Here is a 25,531-nt window from a genome sequence, read left to right on the forward strand (position 1 = left end):
TGGACAGAGTACAGGGTTTGGAGATTGGAGGTTACCAGGTGGCCTTGGGCAAATCATTTAACCTCTCTGGGCCTTACTTTCCTCCTCTGTGAAATGGAGATGATCCCATTCACTCCCGCAGATTTAGAGAATCCAGGGAAACGGGAGATGTGAACATGCGCAGTCAACAGACTGCCGCCCAGGAGCGGTACAGGGGCAGCTGCGAGGCGTCCTCCCAGGTTTGGGGGTTACTCCCTGGCTCAGATCTTGATTCTGCCACTTACTAGCTGAGTGACCTCAGGCAAACTGAGCCTCCGTGTCCTTGTGAGTGCAACGGGACATTACTTGTCCTTCTCTCTTGCGGTTGTTGGGGGAACTGGGGTAACAGGTGGCAGACACCGGCCTGGCAGAGTAAGTGCTTAGTCCCGGGGCCCTGTTGATTTTTACGCTGACGGGGCCGCTGGGAGAGAACTCAGACAGAGAAGCATCCCGGACTTTGCCTCCGGCTCTGCACCTACCATGAGGAGCCCTTTGTAGGCGTAGACGATGCCGAGCCAGATGGTCATGTGGGTGTTCTCACAGTGCTCCAGGAGAGGGCGGATGGAGATGTCCCGTCCTGCTGGGTCCGGCTGTGCAAAGAGAACACAGAAACCCAGGGGTGGCACCGGGCACCCTTCCTGCATGTGGGTCCCTATCGGGCGGCCCTCTGAATCGCCATTCAGCCCTGCACTCCAGGTATCTGTGCTCTTCCTGCCTCTCCAACTTGAGTCAGAGCTCCCGAGGGTAGGGACTGGGCCACTTCTGGCCACACTTCTTGTACCTAGCACAAGACCTGGCCCAGAGCAGCCATGTGTAATGTTTGTTGAAAGAGTGAGGGCAAGAACGAGGCACAAAGTTACATCAGGATGCCTTTAGATGTCTCTGGGATTAACTCTGTAGCCGGAGGTATTTACGGGCCAAACAAGGGGCCTGCCGAGCCCTCCTCAGGAGACCCTCTTGCCCACCACCTCCACGTAGGGAGCAGTGGTGGCGGCCATGTTATGTACCACATGACCCATCCTGCACCAGAGCTGATTGGACAAGGGGTGGGCACGTGACCCTAGGCAGCCAATCCAGGGGCTGCTCAGAGACCTACAAGATTTCTTAGTGCGGAGCGCTCCGCTGAAGAGCGGCAGTAGAGAGTGTCCTACCCCAGCTCAGGAATTTGACCTGGGAAACCCTGGGAGAGAATCAGCCAGATGGTGGCAGGAGGAGGAAAAGACACCAGGGAATGAAAAAATATACACTCTATACATGTTGAGAGTAAGTTGCAGCCATCTTGACCCTTCAGCCCTAAACATCTAGCATGTATTTCCTAAGAACAAGGAGATTCTCTTACATAACTACATACACTTACCAAATTCAGGAAATTTAACACGGATACCGCATGTTATCTAATATACTATCCATTTTCAAATTTCGCCAGTTGGCCTAATAATGTCCTCTAAGGCAAGTGCGGTTTTTCCAAAGCAGGATCCAGTCCGCGACCATGTATTGCATTTATTGTAATGTCTTTAGTCTCCTCTAATCTCAAACAGTTCCTCAGCCTACTTTGGTTTTTCCCTTCATTGATGTTCCTGAAGAACTCAGTTTAGTTACTCTGTAGACTGTCCCTCAATTGGGGTTTGTCTGAATGTGTTTTCACGGTTAGATTCAGGTTATTCAGTCTTGGCAGGCATCCTGCGGAAGTGATGTTCGTGTCTCCTGGGTGTTCACAGCAGGGGCGCTTGATGGCACTCTGTCCCATTATTGGTCATGTGAACTGTGATCATTTGGTTGAGGTGATGTCTGCCAGATCGTTCCACTTGAAAGGTACCATTTCCTCCTTGTAATTAATAAATAATCTGTGGGAGATACTCTGAGACCGTGTGAGTATCCTGTTCCCCCACAAACATTAACTCAGTGGTTTCAGCATCCATTGATGGTTCCGACCTGAGTCACATTACTTTGGTGGCTGCAAAATGATGATTTTCTATCATTTCAGTTAAATACTTGGCATTCTACTGTAGACAAGAGCTGCCCTTTCCTCCCATTTATTTATGGATATCAGTATAGACTTGTGGGTTCCTTTTCAATTCAATGTCTTATAATCCATTAATATGATTATTCATTTTGATGCTCAGATTTTTCCAGATTTGGCCAGTGGAAAGCCCCTTCATGCCGCCTTCTGTGTTTTCTCAACAAATTCTCAAAATTTTTTTGAGCATTTTCCTACTTCTTGGTACAAGATGTTCCAGGCTCTCCTCATACTTTCCTTGCCCCAGCCTTGGAATCAGCCATTTCTCCAAGGAATCCTTGTTCCTTTTAGTGGATAATGTATTTAGAAACTAAGATTTGGGCACTAGACATACTGTTCCTATGTCCTAGGGTATCATTACTTCTAGTCGCCTTTATGTATCTGTCCATCCATCCATCCATCCATCTACCCATCCATCCATCCACGATCATTCTATCTATCTATCCCTATCTTTCTCCCATCTATCTATAAATAGATATAGATAAAATCCAACACCACAGGGTTCTTGCTTGCTTCTTCCTATTCCATATTTGCATCTTTCTTCTCCCACAGTGATATCCCTGGTTTCCAACAATATCAAGATAGTCACTCATTTGTTCAGTCCTATAACAGACAGAAAATAGTTTCAGAATTGCCACATCCATACACTGCCAACAAAAAATGTAATGAGTAAAGTTGAAGATTTCTCTGCGAATCTGTTTGCCTTTAGAACAGATCCCACTGAGGGTATCTCATCAAAGAAGTGAGTTCAGGATGTTGTGTTCTGATGGAGCTGCCCTGTTGAGGCCCAGGGTAAAGCCACCCCCCCGAAAGGTAAGGGCTGGGCACCCCCAGGGTCAATCACCAGGAAGAAGGGGCACTTTGGCGGGATCCGGGCATGTGGAAGGCAGGCCTCAGGCAGGTGGGGGTGGAAATCCTATTTCCTTTGGCCCTGCTCTCCAGGCCCGGCCTTGGAAGCAGGCAGTGGCCTGGGCTCCTGTGAGTTGGGGAAAGATGGTGCTCCCACATGGAAGCAGGAGGAGCTGGGAGAGGTGGGCCTGTGGGCTCAGGCCACTATGTAACCAGATCATCCGGCTGCATGCTTTCTCAGGCTTGATTTCCTTTTTGTTGTCCCAAGCCACAGAAAGCCTTAGCGTGGCCTCTGCAGTTCCGTGCTTGTTGAGTCCGCATAGGCTGGAGTGCTTCAGGGAGAGCGGGGTCCCCCGAGGCCTCTGCAGTGGAGGCACCCCAGGGGAAGTGACCTCCAGGAGCCACAGGCAGAGCTGCCAGGGCTAGAGAGTCCCTTCCACTGCGACCCGCCCAGGAGCTGGGCTGGATTCTATTCAGGGTGCTGGGGGCTTCCTGATGTCCTTTCATTATTTAACTGAGGACACTGAGAAACGTCTTGGTCCCAAGGTCAGCGGTGACTTAGTGGCAGCACTGGGGTTTCTCCAGCGCCTGCCAACCAGGCAGATATGAGCATGCAGCAGCAGAGCCCATTACGGTCATGCATGAGTAGCAACCCCATTAATGATGATAGTGTCTGCTGTTCTCCAATGAAAGGCAATAATTTATGATGGGCTCTTAGAGTCTGTGTAGAGAGGACTGATTCTGTCAAACACCCTTGTTCAATGTAATGAACACTCTCTTCACGGGAAGCTGACTGGTTGCCTGGCTTGTACGCCCCCAGGGACAGAGAGCCCCTCCCTTCCCACTCTTGATGAGCTGGCCGCACAGTTCTTCTATCGAGCCAGAACCTTATTCTCCCGCACCGCCACCCGTTGGTCCTTGTCTTTCCTCTGGGGCTCCCCTGAGTAATTCCAAGCTCTCTCCTTGAGTTTACACATCTTCCTCAGGAGGGGGAGAGCTGCCGTGAGGGTACACATCAGCTCCCCCCACAAGTCAACCCAGTCCTTCAACCTGCTTGCGGTTGCCATTGATCTGTGGGCCTCGGATGGAGCCCCGTGCTCCAGCGGGTGCTGAGCAGTCTGCCTGTGCCCTTGCTCCAGACCTCCTTGGCTTTCTACATCACTGCCTTCCACTGGTGACTCATATGTTCCTTAGGGTTGACTGAGACCCCATCAGGTAGTTTTCATAGAACTGCTGTGAGCTCTTGTCTTCCCCTTCTGCAGCTGATATTCCAGCCTGGTTACCTTTTACCTTCTTAGTACCCCCCTCCCCCCGCCCCCCCATCCCACCATGCTGGTCTGCTCTGACCTCTTTGAATCCTGAAATCCTATTTCCTCCATCTCGTCTTTCAGTCCCCCAGCCATCTGAATGAGCTTACGCCCAGCCTGGGCGGCAGAGGCCGAGGTCAGCGAGAAACCAAGGGCCAATCGAGACTTCAGAGCAGTCAGTGGTCCCAAAGGCTGCTTCCACGCCAGCTCCCCAGCATGCAGGCGCCGATCCATAAACAAGCTGCCAAAATCCCCTGGTCATTAACATCACCTTCACACAGCCCCAGGTCTGTGCACACGGGCCACGGCTCAGAGTGGGAGGGGCGGGGGTGGTTTTCCGAGTGATGAGGTTCGTGCACCCATGAGGCTGGGGTCCAGGAGTCTGAGTAAAGCCAATGACCCCTGCACTGAATCTCAAAGCAAACTGTAAGAGCCATGCCTCTTCGTGTCTGATCCGTCCTGATGGGGGCCGGGACTGGAGTTCAGAGCGGTCTGCGCGGTCACACACGAGGTGGAGATGCGCCCCACCCTGCAGCGGGAGGGGCGGGAGCCCCGACCGTCACCTGAGTGCTTACGTGCTTGAACTCGTTGTCGTGCACCAAAGTGCCACTAGAGGGCACCAAAGAACCGTGCGGAGGGTCCCGCCGGGCGGCCGTGAATCACCCTCCGATGGGGACACAGAGCTAATTCTGTGGTTCAGTGGGGCTGCAAGTGGTGAAGCCGGCAGCAGCATCCCGTGCTACTCCAGAAGGCACCCACTGGCCTTAAACGAGGCCAGATTTCCAGGCACCGTAGAGGACCCGCCCTCCCCGCCTTTCCGGGGGCAGCGGGGGTGGGAGGGTGGGGGGAAAATATTGGGTAATGAGGGGCTGGAGGGCCCAGGCTGGGGACCTGGTCACAGTGAGCACAGGGCCCTAGCCCCTGCAGATGCCATCCTGGGATCTCACATCAGGGTCTGAGCCAGGATGTCAGGCCCACTTCTCCTGTGTACGGTTGTGGACTGCAGCATGTCTACTGGCCTAAGAATGTTTCCCTTGCTCTGGATGACTGGCCTACAAGAATTCTCAACTTGCTTTTTTCTCCTTTTTGTTTCTCTTCTTTACTTGCTCGTCAGCGTCGGAGCTGAGATTCAAACCCAGGTCTGTCTGACTGCCGACCCAGTGTTCTTTCCTCCCTCACCCTGTGCCCTCCCGAGCCTGCCCGCCTTCTCACAGCGTTGTGTCAAACCCCAAGGAGACAGTGGGGACAGACCTGCTCTGTAAACTGTGAGGCGCTGCTCGTGGGAGGAACGACTGAATCGCTAAGCATTCGTTAGAGGCCTGCCCGATGCCCTGGAGCTCTGTGAAGGCTGAGCTTCGGTGCTGCAAGCGGAACTCAGGCTGATCAGATGCTCTTCCTGCCTGGCAGGGACGGCACCCCGCCGAGAGGGCACACTGGTCCACGCTGGCCGGTGCTCACACCCGTCTCCTGCCCAGCGGGAGCAGGCAGGTGCTGCCTGGGAAAGCCTCGCCCATCTGTGCAGCGAACGGAGAGCAGCTGGCCTGTGAGTCCCTCTGCGCAGCGCAATTACTCACAATGTAGGTCAGTGGCCCCTGCAAACGCCCTGCTTTGTCAGGCCACACAGACGGACAGGTGGGGGTCCGGGCCTGGGCTCAGGCGTGGAGGCCTGCGGGGCCGCAGTCTTGGTCCTCCTCTAGACTTGCTGAGTGACCTTGGCAAGTAAGTGCTCGCCCTTTCGAGACCTCAGTTTCCCATTTGCAAAGGGAGCCCCTGGGTTAGTGTACTGTCTAGTCATGTGAGCCTGAATGATGGAGGCAGGGCCATATTTGTCCTGCATTCGCTCATTCAGAATCACTGAATCGCTATTCTCACAGTCCGAGCGTGCTGCACGTGCTGGGTGTGGGTGCAGGTGTGGAAGACCCACAGCATGCTCGCCTGTGAGGAGTGTGCCTTCTAGGCGGGGCACACCCCACGTGTGGACGAACCACCTGGTACCACCATGAACAGAGCCGCCATTGGTGTTCCCAAACAGAACTACAGGCCCTCTGCGGGGCGCTAACGGGGACCTTCTTCAGATCGGGTCGTCTGGGAAGGCTTTTCTGAAGTGCTGACATTTAGTCTGAGACCTGAGTGATGAGAAAGACCAGCCCTGAGAACCTAGGCTGAGAGCCTTCCTGGGAGAGGGAACAGCAAGTGGGAAGGACCCGAAACGGCAAAGACCTGGGCATGTTTCAGGGCCCCAGAGGACACCAGTGTGGCTGGAGTGTGGTGAGGGAGGGGCCAGCACCGATCCTCACTGATAATGTGCACTCGAACCCGCCCCCCCCCCCCCCCCCCCCCCCGGCCCTCCCAGCAGCTGGTTAAAATGCAGAGCAGGCCAGGGGTCTGGATGGGCCCCAATGCCGCATCTCTGAGCAGCTCCCAGGTGACGGCTGCTGCTGGTCCAGGGACCGCCCTTTCGGCAGCAGGGCCTTAAAGGATCTTAAACGACAGAGTGACATGTGGTCCTCAGCCTGGCAGATCCTCAGTTAAGAATGGAGATTCCCATTGTCACTCACACACTTCTGACGTAGAGTGACAGCCTAGCCCAAGGGCACTTTCTCCCTTGGCCATTCCTGCCTCTGTTTTTAAATTTCAAAGTTGATTTTTGAAATATCTGGTAAAATGGTAGGCTTTTCTCCTGGAGGTGAGTAGCCATGTGCGTGTGAAAGTGAGTTTGCATGTACGTGGGGGGAGGGGAAGGATGTCCTACCTCTCAGCTGTGTTCGGAGTCTCGAGATGCTTCTCTCTTTCTGGAAAGGCTGGTGAGTTGACAATGTCTCTTTGGGGGGTCTCTTTTGGGCGGGGGTCCCATCAAAGAAGCCCGAGCAGGGAGGGGAAAGGGTGCAGGTTCAAATCCCAAGTTCATCACTTGCCAGCTGTGTGATTTTGAAGACATCTCGAAGCCTCTCTGAGCCATGAGATCCTCATCTGCAACCTCCCAGGGTTGGCAAGATGACCAAAGGAGGCAAGCGGTGTGTTTAGCAGGGTTCAGAGACTGGAAACCCGCTCCTGTGTGTCAGCTATCATCATCATCTCCAACTGCAGAGAGTCACAGAGCGCTGGCGCTGGAGGAACCTTCCAGATCTCTCCGGGGCCAGGCTGCTTCCCTCATCCCTGAGGCAGCAAAGTTAGGAGCTGTCGTTTTAAGGTAAGGATTTCTTTTTAGGATGTTTGATTATGAGTTTGGGTGAAGTTTTTCGGAATCCCAGGTCTGGAAGGGGCCTATGAGGTCACCCCCCGGGGTTTGCCTTTCTTCTTCGGAGGGGGTTGATTCTTTGTTGAGGGACTGTCCTGTTGAGGGCAGGGCACTCAGTTCCTGGCCCCTGCGCAGTAAATGCCAGGAGTGTCGTCTAGTCACGTGACAGCCAACTCTCGCTCCCCTGGCTCCCCATTTCCAAACATCAAGGGGATTATGTGCTCATCCAATTCCTCTTTTCACAGATAGAGAAACTGAGGCCCAGGACAGGACTTACAGCAAGTGGTGACTGAGGGGACACCCACATGCTGGTCCCATGCCCTGTGCTGGACCGTGCTGGGGTTGGCACAGGAGAAGCCAGCCTCGTGGACTGCTCTCCAGCTGACATTTGTCAGGATTTACTGTTCCCGAGGGCTGGGCATGGCCCCGTCAGCCCCTGGAGCTGCACTTATCCAATCTGCTGGTGCCAGGCACCCTGGCTCAGGTGCACCCGGAGCAGCTTCCAGAGCAGCAGGCACAGGGCCCAGAGCTGCTCACCCGATGCCTGCTGGCCACGCCCTCGAGGAGTCCTGCTTTGCAGAAGAGAGATGAGGTCAGGGAGATGGCCGGGACCTGGCTGAGGAGGGCACGGAGCCGGGGCTTGGCAGTAGGATGCCAGTGGGCCACCAGGACCCCTACCTGGTGCTGTTCAGAGAGGCATCCTGAGTTTGACTTTGGAGACCAGCAGGAAATTCTGTGGTTGTGTAAGGGTCATGGCTGGGGTGGGGGTCAAGTGCAGGACCAGGTCCTGATGATTTAGCCCTCTGCAGCCCGTACATGCATTCACACCAAGATCTCGCTGTGATTTTGACCTCAGAACAGTCTGGTGAAGGAGCCAGGAATTTTATACCAGGTTACAGGTGAGGAAACCGAGGCTCAGAGAGGACAAGAGACTTACACAGCAAGTCAGAGGCAAAGCCAAGCCAGACCTCTTTGCTGCAAAGCAGGTGGGGGCATCTCAACTCCTTTTGTCATTCCCTGTGGCCTGGCTCTGCTCCACTCCCTGTCGGACATGGGCCTTCAGGGGATCCCCTGTGCTCCTTGGACCCCAGAGGCCTCTGGGGCAAGGCTGGAGCAGGAAGAGCTCACAGGTATTGCCAGAGGTGCTTGATGGGGGCAGGGGGCTTTCAAGAGGCACTGTGAACTGGCGAGGGCACCCCTGCCTCCTGGGTCGGCCTCCTGGTTTGTGGCTCCTGCCTGGCATGAAGGTGGTGGCATCAAGCACTTGCCAGCGAGCCTGGCTGAGCTGGCGAATGACAGACCAGTGCCCACACATGCCCTTCCCCAGATGAAAGGCTGCCCCAGCGATGGGGACAGGGAGGTCGCTCCGCATCCTGGAGAGAGGGAGTCACCAGGCTGGAGTCCTCCCTTGGCCCCACAGCAGAGAGAAACATGTGGCCCTCAGGCCGTGTGGGGCTCACAGATGCGTTTTACTTGACCTACATGGTGTTTAAGCCTTTTAGACTTGATGGTCAGTATTTAGAACTCAGGCGATTTCACATGCACGCCTGGGTTGCTGGCTTTCTTTGGAAATGAGACTCAGCAGCACTGTGGGCTGGGCATGTCCGCCACCGTCCCACAGCCGGGCTGCTGGGCCGGCACGGCTCCAGGCCTCGTCCCAGAGCCAAGCGGATGCTTGGAAGAGCTTTTAAGTCTAAGGACAGTTTTGAAGTGAGTGTGACAACTGTTCTTTCTTAAGTTGGTAGAACTGGGCAGAGACTGAGCGGTGAGTGGAAACCCTCCGTGTGAGTGAGGAAGGCGCCTAGCGGTCCGGTCCTAGCAGCGGGGAGAGCTCCCTGCAGGGCGAGCCACGAGCTCCGAGGAAAGCGCCAGCTCTGGGAGGGCGAGTGCCACAGGCGAGCGTTCAGAGGAGGCCAGGACCACGGAGGGGCCAGGAGAGGGGTGCTCTTGCTCCTGACGGGGAGGAGGAGGAGAGGATCAGAGGAGAGAGGGGAGGGAGGCAGGGAGAAGGAGGGAAGCTGGTTGGCCACATGTTCCTTCCCCACAGATTATCACATCTTCGGGTTCTGAAATCAGGAAATGCTCGACGGGCGAGGGGAGCTGGCGAAGCTGCTCGGGGCCTGAGAGTGCCCCTCATGATGTAGGGTGGGAGAGAGACGGTGTCTGTGAACCAGGAACTGGACTAAGCCTGCAGGAAAGGCTGGGAAAGGGCCAAAATCTCGAGCATGCCCCGGATGTCCACAGCCCTCCCCTTGGGGTCTGAGCAATTCTTTCTGGATCCCAAGGCCCACGAGGCCCCAGCTGACACCGAGATCTGTAGAAATATTGCTTAACTATTCACATAGTCTCCTGGTTTTTGTAAAAGCAGCGTTATTGAGTGGAAACGTCTGCTGGTCAACTTGGACAAGTGAGCCCCTCTCCCTCCAAGGACCCTTCAAGTGCGACATTTGGTGATTCCATGGTGGCAGCACCAGACAGGAAGTGGATGTCCCCTGGCTCTGCTGCCTGGAGCGGGCGTGCACCGGCCCTCGGCAGGACCAGGATGCGAGACCCCCTCAGGCCCTGACCTGGTGGGGCAGCATCCGTGGGACAGTGTTTCCCAGGGTGCATGTGGGAGTGGCTGTGGCTGCACCGCTCCCCCCTGAGAGCAGAACTCCACTTTCCTCCTGCAGCCCTGGGACCAGCCTGACCCCCGACAACTGTGCATCTGGGGCAGGCAAAGGCGGGGGCCCCAGGGCAGGGCAGGTGAGGCTCCTACCACTCCCCCACAAGCCACTGTAATGCTCCTGGGGCGACCTCCTAGTGGCCCAAGGCAGGAGACTCTTAGTCCTCTGTTCCCTGAGGCCACCGTGGAAGGGCTCTGTCCCTTCCAGGCCCTGCCCTCTCTGGTTCTTTGCCTTCTCCGTGGGTGCCCTCACTCTCTCCCCTCCTCCTGCTGACGGGCACCCCTCTGCGGGGCACCCTCCCCTGACGCCGACCCTCCAACGCAACATCCCCCCGTCTGAGCTCATCACGGTCTCCCGTAACCCTGCCCTTCCTCCGGGGTTTGCTCGCTCAGAGAAGGCCCCGCGGCCCACCAGGTGAGACAGAGCCCTGGGCGTCCCTGTGGCCTTTCTCATTCCTCCGGCCCCCTTCCTCCCGCCTCCTTTCTGGACCTTGTTACCTCTCCTGTGGCCTGGGCCCTCCCTCGGCTCCCCTGCCACCCCCAGCCATTCCTTGATGCCACCTCTGGAGTGGAGTGCCGAACCTCCAGTGGCTCCCCAGGCTGCAGGAAAGATGCCCAGACCCTGGATCCCGGCAGTGTGACCCCCTGCGGTTGGACCCCACATATCTACCCAGCCTCATCTCCCCTCTCCCAACCTCGTCCATCGCTGGGCCCTGTAATCTCCCCTCCTGGTCTGTCACTGTGCTGTTTCCTGGTCCCGGGATGCCCTTTCTTCACGCCACCGTGTAAACCGCACCCATTCCTCCATCTCTGAAATCCTCCTGGGTCCTCTACCCCCAGTCCGCCCCTCGGACGCCCCTGCGCCTCAGGCCTCTCTTTGGGGAGAACTGTTGCCTCGTGTTAGAGACGCCTGTGCTCAGCTTTTCTCTCCTCCATCACCACCCCCACGGTCCCCTCCACCGCTTATACTTCCTCCGTCCACCCCACCCAACACGTTCTGACTGCTGGCTGTGTGCCCGATTCCGGGCCAAGCCTGTCATGCTCGTTGTCCCGTTTCATCCAGTCGCCGCAGGAGTGAGCTCCAGTACAGCCCCCATTTTAGGGGACGCTCAGTGGGGCCCAGAGAGGCTGAGTGATGTGCTCAAGGTTACACAGGCACCAAGTCACGGGCTGGGACTCAACCCATGTCCTACTCCCCAAACCTTTGCTTTAAACAACAGATCCAGAAGTACCCAAAAGTGTGCCCTGTTCACGGGTGTGCCAGCAATGGGTTACAAGTGTCCCAAGATGGTGCACTCCTCTGCCTCCAGCCATGAGTGGGCTCTGCAGTCACCCTGGTGCTAGGCTAAGATGTGGTGTTTTCTACGTGCGCCACGATGTGGAAAGGGCGGGAAGCCCTGCCCGAAGCTAGACTCGGCTCTGGCCCTGAGCTGGCCAAGGGCAGCGCCTGCCCCTATACTTCCCAGCCTGGCCTGGGAAGGCCTGTGAACGGTCCACCCACCCCCATCATGCCTGTAGGCCAGCACCCCTCAGGCCAAAGGGCCTCTTTGTGGGGGCAAGTCCCCTGGGCCTGGGGCGAGATCTGTGGCCCTAAAGGTGAGTGGAGCTCCCAGAGGGCCCTGTCCAAGCTCCTCAGCCCCAGGCCTTGGCCAGGCTGGTATCTCTCCTGCCCAGACCTCAAGGCCGCTGAGCTGGCCCTGCTCAGCCCTGGCCTGGCTGTGCCGTGCCAGCACAGTGTCTCTCATCAGCCTCTCACGGGTGCCTGCTGATAACTCAGGGCACAGCCTGGCTAGTTCACAGCCACTCCCTGCTGTCCAGTCCAAGCCCAGCTTGGTGTGAGCTGGGAGGTGACAGAACGAGGGTGTGAAGATGCTCTGTACCCAGGAAGCTGGAGCATGTGGGATCCTGGGCAGAGCTGCTACTCTGTACCGCTGCTGTGCACGTGACTCAGTTTTACGGTTTCCAGTGTCATTAGATCTGCCTCACAACCCTGGGAAATCAGTAGGGCCATCAGCCTCGTTTCCATTTTGCACAGAGGACACTGAGCCCGGGAGTAGCTTGTAACCCAGCCAAGGCCCCACAGCGTGAAATCCGAGGACCCGGCACTTGGGCCGGGGATGTCCTGACTCCTAGCCCAGGGCCCTTTCTGTTCCTGCTCCTCCCTGGAACTCTGGCTGGTTCTGGGAACCCCAGTTCACCAAGGAGAAAGGAGGCGGCTGCCGGGACGAGCCTCAGTGCTCCCTCTCTGTTCCCTGCTGCATCTCCCGTTTTACAGTCTGCCCTGGCTCGCAGGCAACAGGGGGACACCCAGTGCTCTGGGTAATGGGCAGCCGCTGGCCTTGCTTCTGGATGAGGGTTCTGGCCGCAGGTCTGTCATGTTCCCTCTGAGCCCGGGTTCTCCTCTGAGAAACGCCGGATCGCCTGCTTTGAGCGTTGTTCCCAGCATCGAGCGAGAGCGTGAGCAGACAAAGGACCTAAAGCCAGCTTGCAGGCTGCGTAACGTGTGCGGGAACGACGCATCCATTTCCTTTGCTGTTGTCATTCGGGGAAGCAAGCATATCGGGAGCCACAAAAGTGCAATGTTGCAAAGATTGTTCCAACATAGGATGTTACAGTTGGTGCTGCTGCCAACACTGGCTGTGCCTGGGAATTCCTGGGCAGCAACAGGCCCCTGGAGGGTGCGCGCGCCCCTTCCTCACCCTGCAGCCCGGCTCAGTTTCTGGGCCAGCTTCTTTGTGCCCTGACAGTGCCTTCTCCTCTGCACCCATAACAAAGTTTCCAGCGTGGACATGATGCTCCAATTCATTATAACTATAAGGCTGGTCTCAAATGATCTCACACACCCATTAGCAACGAATATACATAAAAAAGTTTTTTGAGGTGACACTGTTCTAGTTTGTAGAATCCACAACTGTTGGGCTTGGAGAGACTCAAGCATCTTCTTTTCCTTCCCTTCCTTAGTGTATAGTCCCTGTCAAGGACTCGTCCAACCTTTCTTTGCACACTTCTGGTGATGAGACACTCACTACCTCCCAGTTCACTTTTGGAGAGGTCAGACTAAAACACAGATGTTGTTCCTCATCCTAAGCTGAATCTGTGTCCCCAGAACTTCCCCCCACTGGTCCTGGATCTGCCCTCTGCCCTGCAGGACATGGCTGCTCCCTTGGCTCCAGGGTGGCTCCTCTGAAGCTTAGCGACAGTGATTGTGTCCTTTTGGACATTCTCTTTGCTGGGTTGACATCAACCCTTCGTACATGGCACAGTTGCTTATTTATCCTGGCTACCCTTGATCTTGTCCCTGTCTCCATGGGGTCTGGCACAGAAGAGAACACAAGTGTCCCAGGGGATCTGAGTAGGGTGATACTGTCGTCCACTCCCCACGCCAAGGGCCCCACTCGCCTGGGGCTGTCCCCTGAGCTTGCATTGGTTATTTTGCAGACAAACCAACCACAGAGCTCAGCAGTCCATGTGGTCAATGCCCATGCTTAGGGGACTACTGGTGCTTGGAACAGCCACACACACACACATGCACACTCACATACACACAGACACACCGTCTGGTGTTCCTAGGAATCTAGGAGCCATGTATCCTGTGATGAAGAACCCCGCAAGTTTTCTCGCTGTCTAGGAGAGATGCACCAGACCGTGCTCCCTGTCATTGCTCCTGACACTTCAGGGTCCCCCTTTCCATGTCACACGTGCCGCCTAGTGTGCAGTCCCCAAAACAGGCCGCCAAAGGCTACTGGTAAGGGCCTTAATACTCTCACCGAAAAATAATTTAAAAGACTCCAATGAGAGGAGGGAGCAGGCAATCCAGAGGCACGATGGGCTTGGGGAAACAAGAGCAGGAACATGGATTTAAGGAGGGTTGAAACTGTACATTTTTCCTATGAACCAAAGAATGGGATGTGGCTTTGGCGCAGCAAGCAAGCCTATAATCCCGCTAACTTTACTTCCCATTTTTCACATGTATAGTCATATGAGCCCTTCTGACAACCCCATGAGGGTAGGATGAGACGTATTAGCCCTTATTGACAGATGAGGAAACTGCGGCTCAGAGAGGTTAAGTGGACTGACTGGGACGAAGGAGCGGCAGAGGCTGGTGCTCCCCCATCCCATCTGCTCGCCCACATTCTCAGCCTGTCCACAGTGGCTTGGGGGCGGGGGGGGGGGGGGGGGGGGGGGGAAGGGCACGTGACTAGTTCCGGCCAATGGGCTGTGGGCGGAAGTGACGTTTCCCCCCTGTGGGCTGGAGCAGGCAGAGCTGCTGCAAGAGCTGCGGGGAGCGTCGGGTTGGAGCCCAACTCCCCGAGCCAGCTCCTGGAAGACGGCCGCCCTGGAGGCCGCCCGGGTTCACGGGGGACTTCGTGCAAGTGAGAGAAGGGCCCCTGATGCCTTTGGTTGCTGAGAGCTGGGGTTCCTCCTGACCTCGGCCGCCCTGCCCGTCCTGACAGCACAGAAGGGCAGCCGCGTGTGCTTTTATGTTCTCTCGTGTCAGGCACGTGTCCCCTCATGCCATCCCCGAAGCCGTCCTGGGAGAGAAGGACTATTCTTCCTCTTCACCGTATGGGGAAACGGAGGCACGGAGAAATGGAGCCGCTTGCCCAGGGTTGCGGAGCTGCGCAGGTGTGGACCTGGAACCGGATCCGGGTCCCTCCGACTGGAGGCCTCAAGGGCCTCTGGAGATTGGCAGAAACAGATTGTGTCCCCACACCCTGTCGGGCTAAACGCTTCCTCTGAAGATGGAAGACTGCACAGATCGCTCTTCTCATTCAGATTTTATGCCCGAGTAAAATCCTTGTGCTGTGATTTATTATAGCAACACCGATTTTCCAATTTTAAGACAACAATGCAGCTTAAAATAAAACGGAAAGAAAACACGGAAGCATGTGAAGCCTCTGGTTTAGATCCTTATTACGTCTGGCTTCAAAGGGCTTGGGGCCCGCCTCCTTTCCCCTCTGCCCCCAAGCTCCCTGATCGACCCAACTGCCAGAGACCTCTCCAAAACGTGCTCTCTCCTGCTCAAAACCCGCAAAGCTTCCTCGGCCCCTCCCGCAGCACTTCCTAAACCATATTCCTCAGAACATGTAAATGTATATATGTTCTATGAAAACAGGCTTCCACAGCCAAAGACATTTTGGAAATGCTAATTAAAATGGTTTTTATTATTAAAAACAAATAAAAAAATTTAGTTAAAAAAATGTATGCTGCAGGACTTTTCAGAGCCTTCAATATGCTAAATAAAGCCCACTGCATATTTCCAAGAGGCAGAAAACTAGTTTCTAGGCTTTCTTAAAATTTCTACCATGAAATTCCCCCCCATTCCCTTTATTCCGGACGCCTAATGGGATAAGTATTCTATGCCATATACTTTGGGAGGATATTGGCTTTTAGGATAAAGTCTGAACTTCTCAGCTTAACATTCAAGGCCTCCCGGGATCTGGTCCCAGGCCACCATCCAGTCTCATGCCACAAATCCCTGTCTCCGTCTACCCCAGGGTTCAAACCACCTCGTCCCCCAGACCTCTTCCTGCTTATCCTACCCCTCAGTGCTAGGTTGTGGGGGTCTCTGAGCCATGACCTGGAGAGAAAACAAGGGCTGAGCAACAATGCCAGAAACTTAGCATGATACAGCCTCTATTTGGGAAAACGTTAAAAACACTCTATTAGTGACGCGGCTGAGATGAAAATGGGAGTGATGATTGCACGACTAATTGAAAGCATGTGTTTACCGAGGCCCAAAGAATCCCTTTTAGAAACGGGAACTGGGCCGGCGTATGCCAATGAGCAAGGCAAAATGGGTGCATGCTGGAAACAAAAGGCACCAAGATAGGCTGGGCAGAACCAAAGATATCGGCGTAATTAATAAAGTAATTAACATGCACAGGCTACGCCAAAGCTGCCAGGAGGCTGATAAGAGACGGTTATTAAAAGAGAATGAGCAGTGTAGCGGGGAAGCGAAATTAAGTTTTGCATTTCTTTTTTTATCACGGACCCCCAAAATACTTCATGAGTAATAAATAGGCCTTGACTTACTGCAAAAATACTTATGAGGCGGGGGCCAGAATTTGCTGTTGCCCCTCTCCCTGGCAGAATAAACAGATCATCAGTGAGCCAGCGGGCACTGAGACCACGGGAAGTGCGTGACTCTAGGACGGGAGACCCTCACCGGGTTTTCATGGTTGGTGGCAGAGTGGTTAAATGCTAGCCCTGGGGCCAGACTGCTGGGCTCTAGTCCCAACTCTCCACCTACACATGGTAGGACCTTGCAGCAGCTATTTAACCTCATTGTTGCCATCTGTAAAATGGGCCTAAACACAGCGCCAGCCTCATAGGATTGAGGGTTAATGGACGGACCTGTCTATAGCCTTAGACCAGTGCCTGGCCTGAAGGAAGGCTCTCAAATTTTTGTGAAAACATTTTTTTCAAACATACAGAAAAGCTGAATAGTACAATGAACACGTGTGCCCTCTCCTCCAGGAGCCAACAGTTGTTAGTGTTTTGCCATGTCGGCTCTCTCTCTCCCTCTCTCTCCACACACAAAAACACTCCCCCTCAAACCCTTTGAAAGTCAATTTCAGACTCCACGACACTTTAGCACAAATGACTGTCTTGTCCTACATAACTACAATATCATCACACCTAAGAAAAGTGACAATAACTCCATAATATTATCTGATAACCAGCGTGACATTTTATAAAGAGCTCATCGTGCTGTTCCACGGCGGAAATTCCTTTCACGGCTCCCCATTGCCTCCAGGTTAGAGTCCAACCCGCCCCCAGCCCTGCGCCTACTTTCTACCTACAAGCAGCCAGATCCAACTGACTCTTGAAGTCTTCTCCAGACGTACCCTACACTTTCCTGCCTGTGGATTTTCATCTACCTGGAATGCCAGCGCCTCCTTGAGGTTTTGACCATCATTTAAAGCTTGGCTAAAATTCTCTGTTGTCCAAGAAACCTTCCAAGTTCTTTCTAGTTGAAACGCATCTTTCTTTTCATACCTCCATAACATGTGGGAAGCTAGTGTGATGACATATTTCATACACGGAGGAGGGCAGAGATAAAAGAATTATAGAGAAGTGGAACTAATCCCTGATCAAACTGTGCCTAAAGTCCACATTACCTGTGGACCTTTTCAGGATGCCAATATGTTTCCTCTACCGTATACTCCAATTTGAGTTACTTGTAACCAAAAACATCCTAATGGATACTGTAGGGATTAGGGCTGACAATCATTTAGTCTTCTAAACCTGTGAAGCAACAGCAAAAAAACTCCATGCATCATGCTCCAGTGACACTGGACCCTTGCTCTTCCCCAAGAGCCTTTCCCCACCTTCCTACCCTTGCTTTGGAATGCCCTTCACCTGGAGTGTCTCCTGTACAACTTTTCCTGTCTTTTTTAAAAAATTGAGATAAGAATCACATAATAAAATTAATCTTTTTAACCATTTTCAAGTGTACAATCAGTGATTTTTACTATATTTATAATGTCTAACCATGACTACTATCTAATTCCAGAACATTTTCATCACTCCAAAATGAAATCCCATAGCTGTTAGCAGTCACTCTCCATACCCCTCCCCCAGCCCTTAATCTACTTCCTGTCTCTATGGATTTCTGTATATTCTGGACATTTCATATAAATGGGATCATACAAGATGCGGCCTTTAGCGTCTGGCTTCTTTCACCGGGCATAATGTTTTCAAGGCTCATTCACGTCATAGGGTGTTTTAGAACTTCATCCCTCTTTATGGCTGAGTACTACTCCACATCTGGATACGCCACATTTTGTTTATCCTTTCATCAGGTGATGGACGTTTGGGTTGTTTCCAGTTTTTGCTATTATGAATAATGCTACCATGAGCAACTGCGGACATACGTTCGTTCTCTTCAGTGTACACCTGGGAGTGGAATTGCTGGGTCATATGGGAACACTACTTAACTTTTTCGAGGAACTGCCAGACCATTTACACAGCTCCTGTTTTCTTTTATTATCCAAATCCTACTTCTTCTTTCAAGACTGGGGGGAAAAAACTTCCTACTCTCCTTTTTTTTTTTTTGGTGAAACATTTCCCGAGGCAGAATGGCTGGCCTCTCCTCTGTGAGCTCCCAGGGCTGGGGGCTGCGCTCCTCCAGCACTTTCCCCCTGCCCTGACACTGTCAACGACCACCTCTGCCCCTGAGCCGGGACAGTCCTGGGAGCAGAGGATGCGCCCGACGCACCGCGGCCCCGGCCCCTGGCGCCCAGTGGGTGCCCAGCAAACGCGGGTTTGGTGAGTGAACGGACGGCACACGTCTCTGCTTCCGAGGGCCTCTCCACGACGAGCGTGGGCTGCGCCTAGGGCCTGCTGGATGTGGGCGCGAGAGCGCGCAAGGGGCAGCGGGTGTGGACCCCGAAAGGGCGTGGGCGCGGAGGGGGCGTGTGCACGCGTGGACCTGCTTCCACCACCCGCGCTGTGTTCAGAGGCTGCCTCGGGATGAGCTGAACGCGGCTGATCCAGCTGGCTTATGCCTGGAGGGGAAGCGAGGACAATGAATGGGACGAAAAGGCGGAGAGGACGCCTGGTCATGGACAGGGGCTCGAGATAATAACAGTAAGAGGCCGCACGCCGGGCAGAGCCCTGCTACTTATGAAGCAATTTCCCATCGATTAGCTCATTTGGGAGTCGGCGGAGCACGGCAGCAGCGCGGCCTCGGGGAGCAGAGGGCCTGGCCTCACGTCTCTGCGCCCCGCTTGCTACCCGCGTGGTCCAGAGCCCATCACTTGACTCCGTGCACCGCCAGGTGCCCACTGCAGAACTGGAGCAGGAGTCTGCTCAGGGTGACTGCGAGGATTCCGTGCGTGGACGCTGGCGGACGTGCAGTGACGGAGTACATCTACCCCGGGCCTTGTCCCTCAAGGCCCGGCTGGAGGCTGGCAGGCCAGGGATGTTAATTTCCTTCTGGAGTCAGGAGTTCTGAGTCGGAAGTCACGCTGATTGAACTCCTAGGTGTCAGGCTCGGCGCTAGTTAATGCTCACGGTAAACCTGGGAGGGAGGAATGGATTTCTCCTAATGGGCACTGAGGCTCAGAGAAGGTGACTCAAAGTCACACAGCTAGGAGGTGGCAAAGTATGGATCAAAACCTTGGAGCATGGTGTTTACAGCTGCCCCATCTTCTCCCAGACTCCACAGGGCAGCAGCCTGGGTTGGTGAAGGCATTCCATTTCCTTGGCATGTGAATGCATTTCCAGGAGACTGCCATATATTTTTCATAATTTGTGTGAACATGCAATCTCTTGTCAGCTGGCTTCCCGTCTGCTGTAAGACGCAGATAAGAAAGAAAGAGCTGAGCGGACACAGGAAAATCCTCCACACCCTTTGGCAGAAATCACTCCGGCCCGGAGTTACCTTTCTCGATTTAATTCTCCAAGCCTTCCCTGTCTGACTCATGTAAGAAAATGACTCCTTGGATGAAATATTAAAACGCCACGCGTGGATGTGCATGGTCTCGCTCTGGCAGCTTTGGTGATAATGGCTCCGAGGAGCGGGCTCTGCGGCCTGCGTCTGGGAGTCAGATTCTGTTCCTCTGAGATTCCTGAGCCAGGAACATGCTGGGCTGGGCTCAGGCGGCCCAGGGACAAGGAGTCAGAACGGGAAAATGGCAAGACGAAGACTAGCTCTCAGAGGGCTCAGGGATGGGGCGGCCAAGGTCCAGATAATAAGGAACACCCCGTATAATAGCTAAGCTTTACCGAGCGCACTCAATGTGCTGGGTACAGGGCAAGTCCTCTACAGACACTGTCCCTGCAAATCCTCCCAGAGCCTGTGAGCTGGGTGTTACTGATATCTAGACCCGTATTGTGGAGGGAGAAACTGTGGCCCTCAGAAACTGACGCTCACTGGGTTAGTTTCCTGGGGGTGCCGTAACAGATTTCCACAAATGGGTGGCTTATAGCAATAGCTATTTATTCTCGCACAGTTCTGGAAGCCAGAGGTCTGAAGTCAAGGCATCGCAGGGCTGTGCTTCCTCTGAAGGCTCCGTGCCTCTGCCAGCTTCCGGTGGCTCAGGCCTTCCCTGGCTGGCGGCTGCATCACTCCAGCTTCCGCCTCCATCTTCACATGGCCTTCTCCTCTGTGTCTGTGTCTTCTCCTCTTCTGTTTCTTATAAGGACCTTTGTCACTGGATTTAGGGCCAATCCCGGTAATCGAGGATGATTTCATTTTAAGACTGTTAACTTAGTTGCATCTGTAAAGACCCTTTCTCTAAATAAGGTTACATCCACAGGTTCTGGGGGGTGAGGATGTTGACATATCTTTTTGGGGGTCACAGTTCACCCACCACACTTGCCTAACTTCACGCAGTCAGTGGCTGAGCTGGGATTTGAAGTTAAGCTGAACTCCAGAGTCCATTTGCTTAGCCACTGTGGGCTACGTGCTACATCCTTACCTGCTGTGTGACTATGGGCATGTTACTTAACCCCTCTGTGCCTCAATTTCTTCATCTGTAGACTGGGGATAATATTGGTAACTACTGCATGAGGCTGTTGTGGGGATTAAATGAGCTGATAAAATAAAGCACTTGGAACAGTGCCCAGCATACAGTACAGACTCAACAAAAGCTGGTGCTCTGTTATTTCTGCTATTGTTATTACCAAGACAACACAGCTCAGTTGGGAATCCTGGATGAAGGCTGAACGGCCCTGCTACTGAGGATGAGGCTGGAGAGGGAGACAGCGCCCTCGGATCTGAATGTGCTGGGTTTGAACATCTGCACACAGTGCCTCACTCTTAGGAAACATCAAGCAGATAATCACAGATGTGGAAGAGATTTAAACACTTACAAGAGAACACTATGCGCATAGATGCTAATAACTCTGACCACGTCAATGAAGAAAATGTTTCTTTAAAACAAAACCAAGTCAAACACAGGACTGATGCAAAAAGAAGCAGGAAGTATATGAATAGGCCCACGGACCAACAGACCGATCCCGGCGGAAGAGGTCCCGAGTCATCTAATACCACACGGCCCAGGGGGTACAGTTCACTGTGCAGCGAGGTCGTCTCAGGCTGCTCAGTTCACCTGTCCAGCCTCAGTTTCCTCATCTCTGAAATGGGGGTGTCAGGTGCTTTGTGAACTCTGCCGTGCTGCAGAATGTGAGGCACTGTTGTTTTTATAGTATGTGTTTGCCAACTGTCGAGTGCCTGTACCTGAGTGGGACAGACCTGCAGCTAGGGCCCCAGTGCAGAGGCGGGCAGGGGAGTGGGTGGGCAGGGCCCTGAGAACTGGGCAGGCCCAGAGATGAGGCGGCAGTCTCCTGAGCTCTTAGGGGGAGCCCCCAGGTTATGTCAGTGCCCTCTGAACTGAGCATCTCTGGGTCATGTTAAGTGTTCTATCCTATGTCAAGGTCAAAAGGACTCAGTATTTGAAGTTTAATCCACTGTCGCTTTAGGGAGAAACCCCAAGCCAAACAACGGCAGAAGATAATGAACAGCCCACCAAGCGGCCGATGGTTCCATTTCAGAGCCCCTGTGGGTGTGAGGTGCTGGACGCCGTGGGTCCCCTGCCCCTCGCTGTCCTGTTGGTGTCTGGTTGGTGGCCTCCTGCAACTGCAAGGTATGTGTTTTTTTAAGCTGCCTAAAGTTTTGGTCTGGAATTGGCTCACCCTCTGCCTCTCAGTGGCAGTGAAAATGCTGCAGAAATAGAAATCTCATAGCTTTTCCTTCTCTCCTCTCCCTTATTCTCTCTGCACCGGGGAAACAGTTGTTCAGATGATGACTAAGGATTTTCAGAAAACCATGAGGCTGGACGGGCTCATTCAGCCCTGTGGGGTCCACACTCGTGGGCCTTCCCGGGCAGCCCTCTCTCTGAGGCTGTATTGCCTCTGGCGTCACCACGTTCTCCAGTGGGGGTCGGCTGGGGGTTGGTAGGGACCCTCTGGGCTTCAGGTCTCCTGGATTCTGGCTTTTCTTCTCTTACCTCTGAGCCTTAAGTTTCTTGTCCTGAGTCTGTTTCTAACTCTGGCATCCAGAGTGCAGTGCTGGGCCCTTCCTGGAGATTGGCGAGGGTCTGGTCCAGAAAGTTTCAACCCCGCCTGCATACTGGAATCCATGGCATCTTTAAAAAAAATCCCAATGCCCAGGACCCTTTCCAAACCAACTGAATCAGAATTTCTGGGGAGTGCGACCAGAGCAGAGGTATTTTAAGAAAGATCTCTTCTGGGTAATGCAGCCAGGATTGAAAACCACAAATCTAGCCTATGTTTAAAATCACTTAAAAATTTTCCTCTCCACCTTTAAAATGTTATTGAATTTTCTGTTTGGCATCAAAATATTCACCCAATAACTCACGCCAGCTGCTGAGCCACTGCAGCACCTGGTCGGAGGTGGTCGTCAACGCTGGAAAGAGCCATGCTGGGGAAGCTTGTCCATCCATCCATCCATTCATTCGTTCGTTCGTTCATGCATACTTTCCTTTGCTTATCTTTCACTTGTCCATTTACTCAACATGCATTGAGCACCTACTGTGTGCCTGCTGGGCCCTGTGCTAGGCTGTGGGGATACAGCACTGAGCTAGATGGGCAAGGGCCCTATATCATGGAGCTTGCATTCGAGTGGAGGAAGTCAGAAAACAGATGAGGGAGTGAGGGATAAAGGATGTAATGGAGCGACAGGCGAGGAGAGACAGGCTGTTGGAGGCACGTAAGCCTTGGTGGTGGTTAACACGGCAATCTGACCTACATATTCAATGCAAGCCTGGGAAAATTTCAACGGCCTTTTTTGCAGACGTAGAAAAACTGATCCTTTAATTCATATGGAATCTCAAGGGACCCTGAATGGTCAAAACAGTCTTGAAAAAGAAGAACAAAATTGGAGGACTCATAATTCCCAATTTCAAAACTTACCATAAGCTACAATAACCAAGACAGTGTGGTGTTGGCATAAGGATAGACAGTGTTCCATAAAGATTGATGGAACAGAATTGAGAATCCAGAAATAAACCATATATCAATGGTCAATTCACTTTCAATAGGGGTTAGAAGATTTTTCAGTGGGGAAAGAATATTCTCTTCCACAAATGGCGCTGGGACAACTAGATAGCCACATGGAAAAGAATTCATCTGCACCACTATCTCACACCATATGTAAAAATTAACTAAAATAGATCAAACATCTAAATATATGAGCTAATGCTATAAAACTTGCAGAAGAACACACAACTATAATAAATCTTCATAACCTTGCGTCAGGCAATGGTTTCTTAGCTCTGATATCTAAACCAAAGAAAAAATAGATAAATTGGACTTCATCAAGATTAAAATTTTTTGTCGGTCACAGGACACTATGGAGAAAGTGAAAAGACAACTCACAGAATGGGAGAAAATATTTGCAAATCAGATATCTGACAATGGTCTAGTATCCAGAATATATAAAGAACTTTTACAACTCAACAACAGAAAGATAAATAATTCAATTAAAAATGGGGCAGGGACTGGAACAGACATTTTTCCAAAGAAGACATATGAATGGCCAATAAGTACATGAAAAAATGCTCAACATCAGGAGTGATTTGATAGCAATTCTCACCAAAACCACAGTGAGATACCACTTCACACCCGACGTGACCCCTGATGGAGACGTGCTATGATGAGCAAGGAACCTTTATTGTTTTAACCCCCTGAATCGTTCTTCTTTATTGTTGTGACCACAGCAAGATCTTCCGCACTCTGACTAATACAGATTCTCTCTCACATTGTCACCATCTGGGGGACATGAAATCCAAACTCAGTCTAGCTCATACTTTACAAAAGTGAGGCCAGGATCTCAGCACAGTGACCCAGACTTAAGACCAAGAGTCTGAAGGCACGCGTCAGGGAGAAGATGCCGTTGGTGACAAACCCCTCTGTGTGTGTTTCTCTGTGTGTGTCTACTCTCACCCATCAGGCTGTGCAGCCTTAAGGGAGCCCGAGCCCAGCACGCACCAGAACCCCCACAAGTGCTGACGGAGTGCCCAATGACACGCCATTTACAAAGACGTGAGTTGGTTGAAATTCCCCCACAAACAAGAGGGAAGTTCTCCACGGGTGCCACAGCTTGTGTTTCTGCTGACATGGATGCGTGGAAAAAGCATCAAAATTTAAAGACTACCTTTGCTCCAGAACTGGAAAGGCCATACCAAGACATATAGTGCTCAGAAGACGCAAGTTTTCCAGCCGTTCTGCTCCACGGCACTTGAGTTTCTAGTAAACAGCGCACCCCCTGGAGAGTGGCTGGAAGGTGGGGACGGGGGAGTTCCTGCCTCAGGGCTGTTCCCCATGCTGGGGTTGACTCTGTGTCTTTTGCTTTGTGTCCTGAGGGCCCCCTGGAGCCCGCGTGCTTCCCGCAGGCACAAGGAAAGCCAACAAGGAAGATGAATTAACCTGCAATCTCTCACATGTCTAAGATGCCTTCTGACATGAGATGTTCCGGAAAAGTGCTGTGGCCAGCAGAGCCCCTTGTCCACACACCGGGCCCACCATGCCCACTGTGGCCGGGGCTGAGCGACAGAAGGCACACGTCTGTGGACATCCTTACACAGTCTCTCTGGCATCTCATTCCAGTTAAATCTCACCTGGCGTTCTCATTTTCATAACTTAATCTGGAATTTACATCTTGCCTCCTCTCCCAAAGGGCCTGGGGCAGCAAACAATGAAAGCCCAAACACCACCAGACAGTTAAAAATAAGGACAAGTGATCGGAAGGTGAGATAACCCTGCAGGAACCTGAGATAAGGTGATTATTGTGCAGCGTTGGATTTGCTCCTACTTTCTGGCAGCCAAGGTTACAAAGAAAACAGGGTGGCTTATTCAGTTACGATTGCCTGACTGAAGGAAGGAAGCAGAGACAAGTTCACAGGGAGAGCACAGCCCATTTCCTGGAGCTGAATTCCGTGAGGAGCTATCTCGTGGATCTTTATCTCAGGGGCACTAAGTCACAAACCGAACAAGGGTCCTTTATAGAAGATGCTGAATCATTCTTCAATTGGCAGCTTTAGCCCCATAAGTGGGCCCTTGATAAAAGGTGAGGGTATAATATTAAATTAAATTGCAACTCAGCAAAGACATTTCTTGGAGAAGCCGCCTTAATGGGCCCAGACAGATGGGTTGAATTTGGACATATGGAGGCGTGGGGAGAGTTCCAGGTGGAGGGGACAATTTATTCAATAAATATTTACCGAGCACTGACTCTGAGCCAGGCCCTGCCAGTGGGTGCTGGGGACACACAGATGGCCTTGGCTTCGGAGGAGGTCATGGACTAGGGGGGCAGGTGCGCAGACAGACAATTACCAGTGTTGTGACCAGAATGAGGGGTAAAAAGGGTGTGGTGGGGCCCAGGCAGAGGAATCCACAGGATGGTCCATAGGCTCCTGCAGGAGACGCTGCTGAGCCGTCTCCTGAAGGTCCAGCAGGAATGTTTT

General features: G+C 53.0%; 1 protein-coding gene and 1 long non-coding RNA gene across 4 annotated transcripts in view; one reads left to right on the top strand and one right to left on the bottom strand.

Moving 5' to 3' along the window:
• The window catches only part of GABBR2 (gamma-aminobutyric acid type B receptor subunit 2), a 330,747-nt gene that overhangs the window by 18,454 nt on the left and 286,762 nt on the right, over positions 1-25,531 (bottom strand). For all 3 annotated transcript variants that reach the window (XM_070251235.1, XM_023629734.2, XM_070251236.1), the window contains one exon: positions 498-608. In XM_070251235.1, the coding sequence (XP_070107336.1) occupies positions 498-608 (111 nt within the window). The remainder of the gene's footprint in view (positions 1-497; positions 609-25,531) is intronic.
• LOC138920767 (uncharacterized) lies at positions 7,057-9,139 on the top strand. Its single transcript, XR_011432535.1, has 2 exons — positions 7,057-7,381; positions 7,675-9,139. It is a non-coding gene; the product is annotated as an uncharacterized lncRNA (long non-coding RNA).

Source organism: Equus caballus, chromosome 25 (genome assembly GCF_041296265.1).
Source record: "Equus caballus isolate H_3958 breed thoroughbred chromosome 25, TB-T2T, whole genome shotgun sequence".
NCBI classification, from domain to species: Eukaryota; Metazoa; Chordata; class Mammalia; order Perissodactyla; family Equidae; genus Equus; species Equus caballus.